General features: G+C 40.6%; 2 protein-coding genes across 3 annotated transcripts; both read left to right on the top strand.

Moving 5' to 3' along the window:
• The first annotated feature begins 3,294 nt into the window (after positions 1-3,294).
• LOC118785918 (coiled-coil domain-containing protein 122) lies at positions 3,295-5,109 on the top strand. Its single transcript, XM_036540867.1, has 4 exons — positions 3,295-3,402; positions 3,859-4,257; positions 4,597-4,713; positions 4,942-5,109. Exons 1-4 carry the CDS (start codon positions 3,295-3,297, stop codon positions 5,107-5,109), a joined length of 792 nt encoding a protein of 263 aa, XP_036396760.1.
• A 451-nt stretch (positions 5,110-5,560) lies between these two features.
• lacc1 (laccase (multicopper oxidoreductase) domain containing 1) lies at positions 5,561-10,107 on the top strand. 2 transcript variants are annotated; one of them, XM_036541079.1, is made up of 6 exons: positions 5,561-5,620; positions 5,995-6,533; positions 6,912-7,090; positions 7,340-7,505; positions 8,690-8,915; positions 9,449-10,107. In XM_036541079.1, exons 2-6 carry the CDS (start codon positions 6,002-6,004, stop codon positions 9,636-9,638), a joined length of 1,293 nt encoding a protein of 430 aa, XP_036396972.1. In that variant the 5' UTR covers positions 5,561-5,620; positions 5,995-6,001; the 3' UTR covers positions 9,639-10,107. The 2 variants fall into 2 exon arrangements, with proteins under 2 accessions (XP_036396972.1, XP_036396971.1); XM_036541078.1 differs by having other exon boundaries at positions 5,567-5,835.
• The last annotated feature ends 1,930 nt before the right edge of the window (positions 10,108-12,037 follow it).

The following is a 12,037-nucleotide window of genomic DNA, read 5'->3' as shown; positions in this document are numbered from 1 at the left end:
TTTCAGTAAATTTTCTATAAATGCTTACAACTCCAAAGCACGTTTTACTCTCGAAAAAATGAGGGGGAAACAGATCTTCAGGGATAATATGAAAAAACTAAATGGCTCCAGTACTAATACGTCAAGCTGATATCGACGTGGCCATCAGCTGTATTTTGGAATTCATCAGTGATGCCATATCATATCATCTAGTGTTGTATCTGTAAGATAAATAACACATATTCGGGAAATTATAAAATACTCATACGTATACGGTAAATTCTTAAAGCTAAATTCTAAATGTGAACTATTGCTTAAATTGGTCAGTTGCTTTGCTATTACATTTTGCCCTTCTTGGCCGGCTGCATCCACTCCTTCCCCGTCCTTGCTGTCTAAAAGATGCACACTGGATTTTGGTGGGATTGAGTGAATATTAATTTTGAATATGATGCAAAAGCTGTTTTTTGCTGTGTTTAGCTATTAGAATATGTTCATTTAAAATGAAAATAGCATGCCTTATGTGAGGCCTACTCGATGCAAAGCAGTCCCAAAACTCAGCTTAGACTGTATCTCCAGTCAATCAATTGAATAGATGACTGAGCATATCCCTTAAAAAATCACAATTCCATTTAGTTACAAGCCAAATAAATTTAATGAACTTCACTATGCCAGAACGTCTGAAATCTAGATTTGAACCCCCACCCCCGCGTCTGAGTCCCTCCAATCAGGATGAATGCAGGAATCTGATGATTGGTCTGAACGTACAATGTACACAGTAATTCATGCTCTATGAAACTTTTTCGAAACAAAATCGTTTCTATGTATTCAGTAACCTGAGACTTGCTGTCAGGGAAAAGGAGAATATTAAATCTTGTTGAAAATAATAGTGTGGATTTTTAAAGTACTAAAACAGATTTTAAACCATTTTAAGACATTTGGATGGGATGTTAAAGATCATTATGACTGATACATATCCAGGTGACTCAAGGAATGCATGAATCATTACTACTTACTACAGTACGCAAACAGCAAAAAATTACGTGATAACACTACCCCCTCTGTTGGTGAAAGAGGGAAATGTTTATTTTAAAACACAACAGCACTGGGGAATTTTGTGTGCTTGAAATATTTTCTTTCCAGTAAAATGTGACCATAGAATGTCAATGCATTAGGCTGTACTAGCGTTAATAATGTCAACAATCTTTTTTTTTTTTGAGGTTCAAAAATTTAAGATACTGTGCAACATATAACCAAATTACTCAACGTGCAATTAGTCTGATGTTGTACTAAATCTATGTTGATCTTGTCCAAATCTAAAGCTTGGGTGGGTTTTATGTTGTTTAGTAACTTGTAGCCTTATTTTCAGCAATATGTTTTTACCTCCATGTTTGATGATGCCTTTCCTCCTTAAATCTCTTCAATTAAATCAACTTTAACATAAGACACTGCCATCAAAAAAAGAACAGTCTAAAACCTCCAAACCATGATGGTCCTCAATTTCATGCTAGAGTAGTAATCTCTCAGATGTGCCTGCAGAAGAACACTCCTGACTCTGCCCGGCAATGACAGACTGCGCGAGTGTGCAATTCATGAGTCAGAGATTTGTTCCAGTAAGAAATGGTGCTGCCTGCTAAACACAGCCATCTCAGACGTAGACCCAGATTCATGTTGACTATTTGCAAGCAAGTGCTGGCTTTTTTTTAACTACTTACAGTATTAATTTGGCAATTACTCAGCCTAAAGGAAAAATATTGTTGAACTGGCAAAAAATCCTTTCTTGATTTTGTTATCCAAAGCACAGAACACCTAACAGTTAGCCTGAATCTGAGTCTTACTCTGAATATGTAGAGGCTATCACATCCTGAGATCTCACTAGCTGTTAGCTGTTTTTATTAATGTTATTTTAAAATCAATGTCAACAAAATCAACAACAAAAATGCATCCTTGCATTAAGTAAATACGCTGCTATAAATGTGGGTGAAATGCCAGATACCATGGAAACTGAAGTATGAAAGGAAAAGTTGATGGCCGTATGTTTGTGAACTTGGATTGTTGTTAACCCTTGTCTTAAAATAGCCTATATATCTAAAATTTGAAAGGATTCTGCTCTAAAATGTGGCGCTTTAAAACTGGTAAGCAAGGAGGGTTGATCTCTAATAGCCTTATAATTATATCTAACATACTAACCTAGGAAAGATTAAAAAGACCTATAATATATCAGAGGACATAAAGTGTTATGATAGGTCTGGACCTGCAGATGATGTAGATAAACATCTTAAATGACGCCTTTGGTTAGAACAAATAGCAAACGTCTACTACTGTGCTTCAAGTACTATGCTTCAGTTTCAGTCACGTCACTTACTCCAAGAAGCAAAAAAAACTGAGGGCTGTGTCACAAGTTGTGCTTTGACTTTGTTACCTTGACGCTGCAGATTTTCATGGAAAATCCCAATCCTTACTTCTGCTCTGTACTTTACCGTGCCTCCTTTGAACACTTCAAAAAAATACGTGACATACCTGTCCAACCCCACATTTTAATGCAGGCATGCAACAAGAGTGTCAATGTTGAACTAGCAGGTAGTTAGTTTGCTACATGACATACGTGACAAACACTGCATTCTTATTGTTATAAGAAGTAAACATTGATCAGAGCTTATTCCAGTAATTACTTCTATTTAAGTACTACAGAGTATATATACATAAGTAACTGTACAGAGGTACGATACAGAGTAAACGGTGTCTAACAAAAGATCCCCTTTCAATTCCATCAATTTGGTTTGGAGAGGCACGCGCGTGCTGTTTGGTTGCCTCATGGAGACATGGATAACACTGAAATCACAGCAGGTAGCCAGCTAGCTATATAGCAAAAGGGATGTTGAGCAAATGACAATGAAGTAGTAAATACCCCAAAAATGTAAACAAACCATATATTTTGATTGCAGACGCCGTCGTTGACACGACTCAAGTGTATTTGCAATACAAGCCTAGCTAGTTGCTAACGTCAGCTGACGAGCTAAAATAGCTAGCTACTTTACTACGAGCTAGCGTCCAGGCAAATGTTCTTAATTTAACTACCAAAACGTCAGCGACTAGCTAACTAACCACGTAATTATCAAGCTAGCGATATATATAAATAGGCGGTTTACTCTTTTGACCACGCATGACTTTCATGAAAACAACTGCCTTCCAGGTACCTGCAAAATTTGAATGTGTAGATCATTTCGCTTGCTAGCAGGTTGTTAGCAGGTTACCGGAAGTATTACTTGATTAATTTCTTCTTCTGCTAAACTAGTTTTTAATGTTCTTATAGAAACAATGAGACCCTCGTTTTCTCTTATGGAAGCACTGGAGGAGGTGAATCAACAGGGTAAAGTTCAGGACATTGAGCTGAAGAAGAACAGGGACTGCCTCACTAACATGAAGGTGCAATTGTGCTTCAGTGATCTTTTCTAATAATGTAACCGGCCTAAGTAACAATGGACAACCAAGTGCCTTTCCCATTAAGTACATTTAACTGTGGAGCCGCTAAAAAACGATACGTGGAAGCCCAATTTCTATATTTTGATTAAATAGCTCTCAGTTCGGTTGGTTATGGATTTAAGAAGTCCCTTGGGAAGAATAAACAAAAATCATTCTTGTGACACATACGATACAAAGTGGTAAATTATTTAGTTGTGCACAGTTGTAAAGTTGAATTTATTTCAATGACAAACAGAAACATAAGGCAAGTAGAACGTATTAGCCTAATAATAAGCACATGTGTTATCATTGGTCAACTTTGCAATAAATAACAAATAAAACGATCATCTTTTTTCATCACTATTTAAGAAGTAACTTAAGGTTTGGGTGAAATAAACTGTTCATTATTACCTAAAACAGGTGACACTTTCAAAAGTTGAGAAGAGTCGTGAGGATGCACAGCTTGATTTAAAGACCATTGAGAGGAAGATGCAAAGCCTTGAAGATGAAATGGAGCAACTGCAAAGGCACTCCAGTGATCTGGAATCAGAGTCGCAAGCAATATGGATGGAAAACATGAGGCTTCAGTTCCAAATAGAGGAGGAGGAGGAGAGGTTTCAGCAGTTGCTGGCAGGGTACAACACTTATCGAGACAAAATGGAAGGCCACAAATTTGCCATCGCCGAGGAGGAGAGCCAAACTGCTGTTCACAGGGAGCTGGTGGAAAAGAGAGCGGCCATTAAGAGGCTAGCTGGAAAGAGAGAGGAATTGAGAAGTGACCTATTGAACCCAGAGGGAAATGTTGTGAAGCAAGCACAGGTGTGGTGGAACTTCATATTCTGGTGTAGGTGCTGTGGAAATAGACCTGGAAAGAACAGTTTGTAGGTTTGAATTCTTTGTGGAGCAGTGTTGTATCATTAAGCAAGGTGCTTAAACTCCATTTCTAAGGAAATAATATGGTTGATTTCCTTTGCTTGTCACATACGAGCTGACCTGAAATGGTTAGTTACTGTACATGCAACCAATCACTTTTTGGATGAGACGCATTTTACTTAAGTCAGTGTGTAATATTTTTAAAATATATTGGTTAATGTTGGTACATTTAAGCAAAGTTGATATTGCACTGTTTTGGATTTTAATCTTAGTTATATTTGACAGAAAGAAATTGAAGATGTGAGGAAGCAGATTTCTGCTGTGAAAGAAATCATACATGAAAGAACACAACTGCTGGTGAAGGAGCAAGAGACCCACACAAGACTGAGGAAGGACATTGAGGTCACACATTTGCTATTTTACTCATTATTGTAGAGTGTTTATTCTAAGCTGCTGTTCATTTCTGCCCCCCCCCCCCCTCCTTTTCAGAAAATTCAGATTGAAAAATTCAGTCCAGTGTTTAGTGTGTTCAAGAAGAACATTCTCAGTTTTTCCATCGCCAGCTCTATGAACCAGCTGTACTGCATTCATTTGTTTTCATCAGTCTGATGTTATGCACTGTGTCCTCAGATTCAGAACAGACGCTGTGAAGCCATACTAAGGCGCCTACATTGTCAGTTGAACAAGGCCCAGTCCAACCGCAGGCAGCTCACTGACGACATCTGTCGCATGGAAGAGGAAGTGGGCGATCTTAGGAGTTGTTTGGGAATTGCGGAGTACACCCAGGAGGAGTTTTAAAGGTTTCCTGAACTTGCTTCTCACTTTTGTATTGGCTTTTCGTGCTACAAGATTTTTTTTCAAGTGACTTAAAAGTATCAGTGGCCACATCTGTCTGTTTTGCATTGTCAAGTAATGCTGTGTGAGTTTTTATCCATCACCTGTTAATGTAAAACCTTATTAAAAACACATTTCCCTCAACATATTTTGCTCCAAACCGGTCTACAGAATCTTTCTGACACTTTCTACCAATTACTGCATCACGTGATTTAAGAGGACGTCAGTTCAGCAGATTGCCTTGTTTTCTGTTACATTTAATATAAAGAGCGTTGTGTGTGACTGTGATTGTTATCACCCCATGACAAGCACACGCACACGTGAACAGTACATAACAAAAAACATTCAGTGGAAATTCCCAGCCGGGACTTTACGAGCGTAGTCGAACTCCAGGAAGTTCAACGCACGGGTTGGAGTTTTTCAGTAATGTTGTAACAGAGGTTGTGCTTCCGTCTTAGGGCTGCCATCTGAAAAAGTAAGTCAAGGGTGCAATGCGCATATTTAGCCGTTTTTTTCCCAGCTCTATTTAAACATGGTATAGAAGGACCACCTCACGGCAAACACGTACCGACGTTAATTTCGGAGTTGCACTCGTAGTCTAGTGCTGCAGTTCTGGCCGTTAATTTGCATGACAGGACACCAACTCAGACGTCTGAGGTGGATTCACGGTTGCTTGAGTGCATCTGTCTGGTGAGATATTTACGTAAATTATTAGCTTACTGTCTCTGAACGATTGTGACATGAAGCGTATGGTATCTCCAGTAAAAGCGATAGTTTGATAAACGTTTTGCATTGCGTACGTACAGGTTGTACTTTATTCATAAGTATACTGCATGTTTTATTTTACAGAGAGCAAATGTCTAAGGTGGTGATTGTGGATCTTTTTCATAGTCATTGTCCTCAGTACAATGACTGCCTGTGGAAAAGTATAAAGAAAGCAACAACTGTCATAGGCAATAGCAGGTACAGTCATGTGTATCTTATGCTTCACAAACATGACCAGACCTCTGCAGAACACAACGGAAACCGTGTCCTACAACTGGATGAGTTTTTCAGTCAAAATGAGAATACTCGCGTTTTGGAATACGACTCCCAGGCAGCTTCATTGTACCGCTTCAAGCAAGACGTGGACGAGCTCGACCTGAGCGCTATACTGGTTTTAACCTCCACCCGGAGGTTAGCAGAGCTGCAGGCCTTCCAGGATCAGCTGTTTACGGCCGTTTACAACTTCGAATATACAGCCGTCTTCGATGAGTGTCCTGTTTATGGCGCTACAACCTTCACCAACTCAATGCAGTCGGAGGTCAGGGATCAGGTCGCTACTTTTATGCGCCAGCTACCAGCGCTCAAAGGAGAGATTTCCATCCTCAAGTCGTCTTTAATATCAGGTGGGCTGGACAGCGTTTTTATGTCCTGATTCGCTTTAACTGAAATCCCTGAAGCTCAAACCAAAGTAAACAGCAAGGGGTGTTTCTCCTGTCACGGTCGCAAGCTTTACATTACTACTGTAAAAGTAGGCACAAAGCTGCAAAGATTCAGTTAGAAGATAAGGTATGCTCTCTAGTTATTTTAGATACATGCATATGACATCAAAAATAGCTAAATATAAAAATGTGTACATCAACTATATCATACAAGGCTGAGTAGTTAAAAATGAATGTAATACTTTAAGAGCAAGCTTTGAGCAGTTGTTTACTCTACATACAGTAATAAGCACCACTGATATAGGCATGCTCAGCTCATTTTATGTGTCCTACTCTACACAGACTGTTTCTCCCACGGTTTCACCACCAGAACGGGAGGCATCTCCTGCATCCGAACCCTCAGCTCCCTCAACCTCTTCAGCAGCTTCCGCCGCAGAGACCCCAAGGCTGTCGTTGCAGAAAACCTCAGACGCTTGGGCCTCCGGGCTGGTTTTGACCCTGACAAGTTCCACCTCATAAAAGTAGGTGTTCAGCAAAACCTCACTAATTAACAAATATGCACACCATGCAGGGGAATACAATCCCGGTGTTGTCGTTTAATAGTACCCAGATTCAATATAAGAAACATTCCAAAATTTTTGTTCGCCAGACCAGATGTGTTGCTTTTTAACATTAAGTACAGTAAAGATTAAAGCTGAAGAGACAGTCAATCTGGGGGATACGTGTCATTACACTTGTGTAACAGTATGGTTGTCGGTGCTTGCTGACAGACAGACCACGCCAGCGATGTGTGGGTGATGGGAAAGCCGCCACCTGAGAGCTATGATGGAATCGTAACCAACCGACCCGGGGTGATCATTGCGGCCCCAGGGGCAGACTGCATGCCGCTGCTCTTCACTGACCCCGTGGCAAAGGTCATTGGTGTGGCTCATGCAGGTAACCCCCTGTCACACCACCACCACCACCACCAAACTATTGCCACAACTGCATCTGCAGTGTCACACTACAATGTCACCTTACCTTTAATTGCTTGTTTATGAAAAGCGCAGGAACATGTAAGTGTTGGCCCTCTTATATGCTCATTTGGTCTTGACTGGAATGGACAGGTAGCAGAACTGAGTACTCTATTCTTGGACTGAGTATTCTGTGCTGTCACCGAAATGTCTTGGAGATATGTCGGAAAAAATGAATATTGACCTCCGTAACTTTGCATATCTAAATAAAATAGGGTACCAATGAAGTGGATTTAATTAATAGCAAACTTTTTCCCAAAACTTGTTTATTTTTTCCATTTTTCTGTTGCTAAAATTTGTTACTATCAAATTTCTGGAATCTAGCTTCTCTCTTGTCTTCACAGCAATGTCTGAATTTGATTCCCCCCCCCCCCCCCCCAATGTCTTAATCTCAACATTTCACTTATTTATAAGTCAACATGGGCTGGAAATTGACGATAATGTGAATTAATGATGGGAAAGAGGATACTCTTCAGAGAAGATGGTACAAAGTGAACTTGTCTGAGTTGTTAGAGTTTGGGGAGTGTCCTTCATTGGCTTAGCGCGTGCGGCTGCCAATGCTTGCTTGTCTTCTCCAAGGGAAAGTATGATTACATCTGTACAGTCTTCAACAACTTTGCTGTTGGTAAGTAAAGTGGAAGCCTGTCAGCTAGTGAGCAGGATAACTAAAAGGTTACAGATAGCTATGGAAGGAACCTGGTGAAATGATTGCAGCTGGAAAAGGAATAAGCATATTCCATATTTTTATGGCTAAGCAATGCACAGGCAGAATGGCACATGCAAAGGCAGAAAACTGAATGAAGCTTTGTACCAGATGATACTCTCTCTCAAATTTGCAGGCGATGAGAGATGTTGTCTCTGTGTATGAGATGCTATTAGTGAAGGTAGTCCCTGCTGCAGCACAGCTGTGGCTGGTGTGATGGAATGCCAGAGGTCCATGTAGAGTGGGAGCCAGGAAGGTTTGCAGCTGTAGAGTTTTCAATGCGTTCAGATATTGTCTGCTATGCCAAAAGAACCGTGTCTCCAGCCAACAAGATGGCACAGATTCACAAACTTGTCATACAGATTATCACATTATGCATTCTTTCCCAAATCTCATTTCTCCAGGATGGAAAGGGACCTTAATGGGCGTTGCCATGGCAACAGTGAACGCCATGGTAACTGAGTTTGGCAGCAAGGTGTCTGATATTGTTGCGGTAGTTGGCCCTTCTGTGGGACCCTGCTGCTTCTCACTGGAGATGGAATCGGCACAAAAGTTCCACGATATTCATCAAGACTGTGTCAGAGCCAAGGGGTCAACAATGGCCTACGTTGACATCAGACTGGCTACAAGGTAAAGACCAGAGAACTATGGGTCAACCATTATGGGTTTTTCAGGACAAGTGCCAATGATGATTTTAGGGAGATGAGATTGTCTGCTGTTCGACAAGGTAGATGGTCTGCGTTTTTCATTATCATATTCAATGTCCTTAATCCTTCAGTGGCAAATGTTTGAAACACATCTGAATATGTGTATATCTGAATATCTGAAACACAAACAGCATAGAGGCTGCTATGAAAATATCCTGTGGTTCCTGATCAATGTGACTGTCAAAAAAAAAAACAAAGCCAATGCAACTCTACAATTCCAGTATTAAGTTGTCACAAAAATGAATGATTCTCACATAGTAGCTTTATTAGCAACATCTCTCTTGAACTGACTGATTATCATAACAATCATAACAATCACTGATAAAAATATCTTTATGAGTAGTAAAGACCGCTTGTAGACTGGTCAGTCTAATGTACTCATTATTAACAACAACACTATTTACTGTATGCTGTGCTTGTTACCCTGAAATAAAATGGGTTTTTTGCTCTTTCCAGAATTCTTCTCCAGCAAGGTGGGCTCCTCCCCGATCACATCCAGGACAACACTGTGACTGACAGGCCCAACCTCACCCTGTGCACCGCCTGCCACCCTGACACCTTCTTCTCCCACGTCCGCGACGGGAACAACTTTGGCACACAGATCGGTTTCCTGTGGATAAAGGACTCGAATGAAAGTCATCAATAAAGCGATGAAAAATTTTGGTGCAGGCTACAGTAGTCAAGACACAATCAAATCGTGCTGCAACATTAGGACATAAATTTGTGATTATTATTAATAAATGCTGATCTTTACAGAGACTGCATAAATGTGTCATTTTGCATTCAGCCGTTTTAGTGGAGGAGTGATTGTTCCATGCCCTAATCAGAGATTTCAGATGCTGTGGGCCCCACAGAAACTGCCTGCTAGTGTGGGGAATAAGAACAGTGTGGTTGTGTCCTTGAGACAGGAGGAAAAGGGTGTATTTACAGGGACAGTGATTTAGCTGGCTGCTGGAGAAATGTGTCACACAAATCAAAGGCAGAGGACACCTTTGGCATGGTGTCTTCAATCAAGGGCTTTACTCTGCACAGAAAATGAAATGAAATTAGAATGAGAAATGAAAATAGGACAGATTAGATTCAAAGGGGATGGGCCGTCTGGATTTGCCCTCAATTTTGAGAACAGGAGAATTCCTAAAGGGTGTGTACCAGGTTCTCAGGCTCCAGGCTCCTACATGATCACAGTGATGTAGTACTTTAGTGATGAATGGTGTAGTAAAACTCAACTGACTGATTTAACATCACCTAAAATATTAATGCATTGTCTGATATTATAAAGGGATTCATATGCAACAATTTATGTTGATGAATGTACTCGCATTCAAAAGTCAATTTGTATTGTATATGTTTGATGAAAGATATATTAAAAAGAAAAACTGACAAAAACACACAAAAAAAACATTCCACCACCCTTAACTGTCTACATTTTTATTTAATTGATCTTTTATCTTTTAATTATGTAAGGTCTTTGTTCTATAAATGCAACAGCACTGACTGGGAATGGACAGTAGGGGGAGTTATTGTTAATGCAATGCAATTTGTGAGAGGAAAAGGAAACTTCTCAAGCACTGAGGAGTGATATATCGCTTTGTTTGACAGAAGTACAAGCCTACGGCAACGGGCAAATATTTGCACTCTTCTGACCTAGCAAACAATAGTGTAAGGTCAGCAAAGTGGGTTGCTTTTCAGAGCAAAGGAAAACAATGCACGCATAGCCTTGGTAAATGAAAAAAACATGTAATATGTAATATTTTTGTGTCTGGATGCATGCAGTCTGATCGACTGTCACATTACATTATTTGTCTCCTCTTTTTCTTGGAGGACTATTAAATGTAAATGCATAGAGAATTGTTAATAGCATGAGAAGCAAATGCAGTGTTCCCTGTGTAGCATACATAGCAGTTGCATAGATCTCTGCATTGACAGCAGAGCATGTTTGAGCTATGGCTATGGGTTCTGGTGTGTGCAGAGGGGGGCACTGTTAGCACATGCGAGTGTATGCTAAGCCTTGTTTACTTGAATCAAACACTAGGGAAGTTCAGGCTCTCATCCAAAAGCAATTTAGACACAAACAGGCTTTTGTCCTTATCAGCAGTCCTGCAATGTCACACAAACATCTGAGGTGTTCGGCAGAGCAGAACAATGACTAGGGCGGCGGTTCCCAATCAAAGCTTAGGTTCAGTGGTGACTGAAGTTCCAATGCATATGCTGCATTGACGAGTGAAGATAGCATCTGTCACATAAATCTGGTCAATTCTGCAGATCGGTCTTTACTGTGGTATCCAGCCATTTGGGGTGCGGTCAGTTACAGTTATAGGCACAGCTGTGTAGAGGCTGGTCAAAGCAATTGGTCTATGGTCTATATTGGTTTAAAAGGTGCTAAATTAAGATGGTCAGTGCAGACCGTGGGTGCTTTAAGTAAGTTGTTACCATGAGGTAAGAAGTGGACCTACTCAGGTGGTGATTAGCTTTCTTTTCCAGTACTCATCATACTCTCTATTCATCTTCTCCCTGATGTCTGAAGGTTACTGTGGCTGGGGCTTGAATAGCACTTTGATGGGAGACCTCTTGGGAAATCGAGGATGCTGCAGGAGATGGTCCTGGCTGGGTCAGTAGGGTCAGACTTCCCCCAGAAATCCAGCACTGCACTGTAGTGATGTAGATCTTCTTCTTGCTTTTCTTTGGTTGAGATGGTAAACTGATGTCCTTGCTCACACACGAAAGGCCTCTGGTACTTACTGTAAGAAATTTGGCAGGAGATGAGGGTCCCAGTGACGCTGCTCTGGTTTTCTTAATTTGCTAATCTAATCATTCCCCTATTTTATGGGCTAAATAAGTTCTTCCCTCCATGCCAATGCATGGTAAGCGTTTTGGGCGTGCAAAATGACTGCGGTATAGCATATCTCAGGGGACTCATATTAGAGGGCGATTGAAAATAGTCTCCCTCTACACGCAATGTAAGCAGCCTTGAGAAGAGTTGTCTAAATGAAATTCAAAGGCCACCCAAGAAAACCTCATGCAACTGTTAGGAAGGACTCAAACCCA

Source organism: Megalops cyprinoides, chromosome 11 (assembly GCF_013368585.1).
Source record: "Megalops cyprinoides isolate fMegCyp1 chromosome 11, fMegCyp1.pri, whole genome shotgun sequence".
NCBI lineage: Eukaryota > Metazoa > Chordata > Actinopteri > Elopiformes > Megalopidae > Megalops > Megalops cyprinoides.
This window is presented reverse-complemented; position numbering and strand designations above follow the sequence as displayed.

Bases quoted from the DNA above. Each gene is read 5' to 3' on its own strand.
- LOC118785918 (XM_036540867.1), top strand. From the start codon at position 3,295: ATGAGACCCTCGTTTTCTCTTATGGAAGCACTGGAGGAGGTGAATCAA. The intron at 3,403-3,858 runs GTGCAATTGTGC...TACCTAAAACAG, and splicing joins ACTGCCTCACTAACATGAAG to GTGACACTTTCAAAAGTTGA. The intron at 4,258-4,596 runs GTGTGGTGGAAC...TATATTTGACAG, and splicing joins ATGTTGTGAAGCAAGCACAG to AAAGAAATTGAAGATGTGAG.
- lacc1 (XM_036541079.1), top strand. From the start codon at position 6,002: ATGTCTAAGGTGGTGATTGTGGATCTTTTTCATAGTCATTGTCCTCAG. The intron at 7,091-7,339 runs GTAGGTGTTCAG...GCTTGCTGACAG, and splicing joins ACAAGTTCCACCTCATAAAA to ACAGACCACGCCAGCGATGT. The intron at 8,916-9,448 runs GTAAAGACCAGA...TGCTCTTTCCAG, and splicing joins GACATCAGACTGGCTACAAG to AATTCTTCTCCAGCAAGGTG.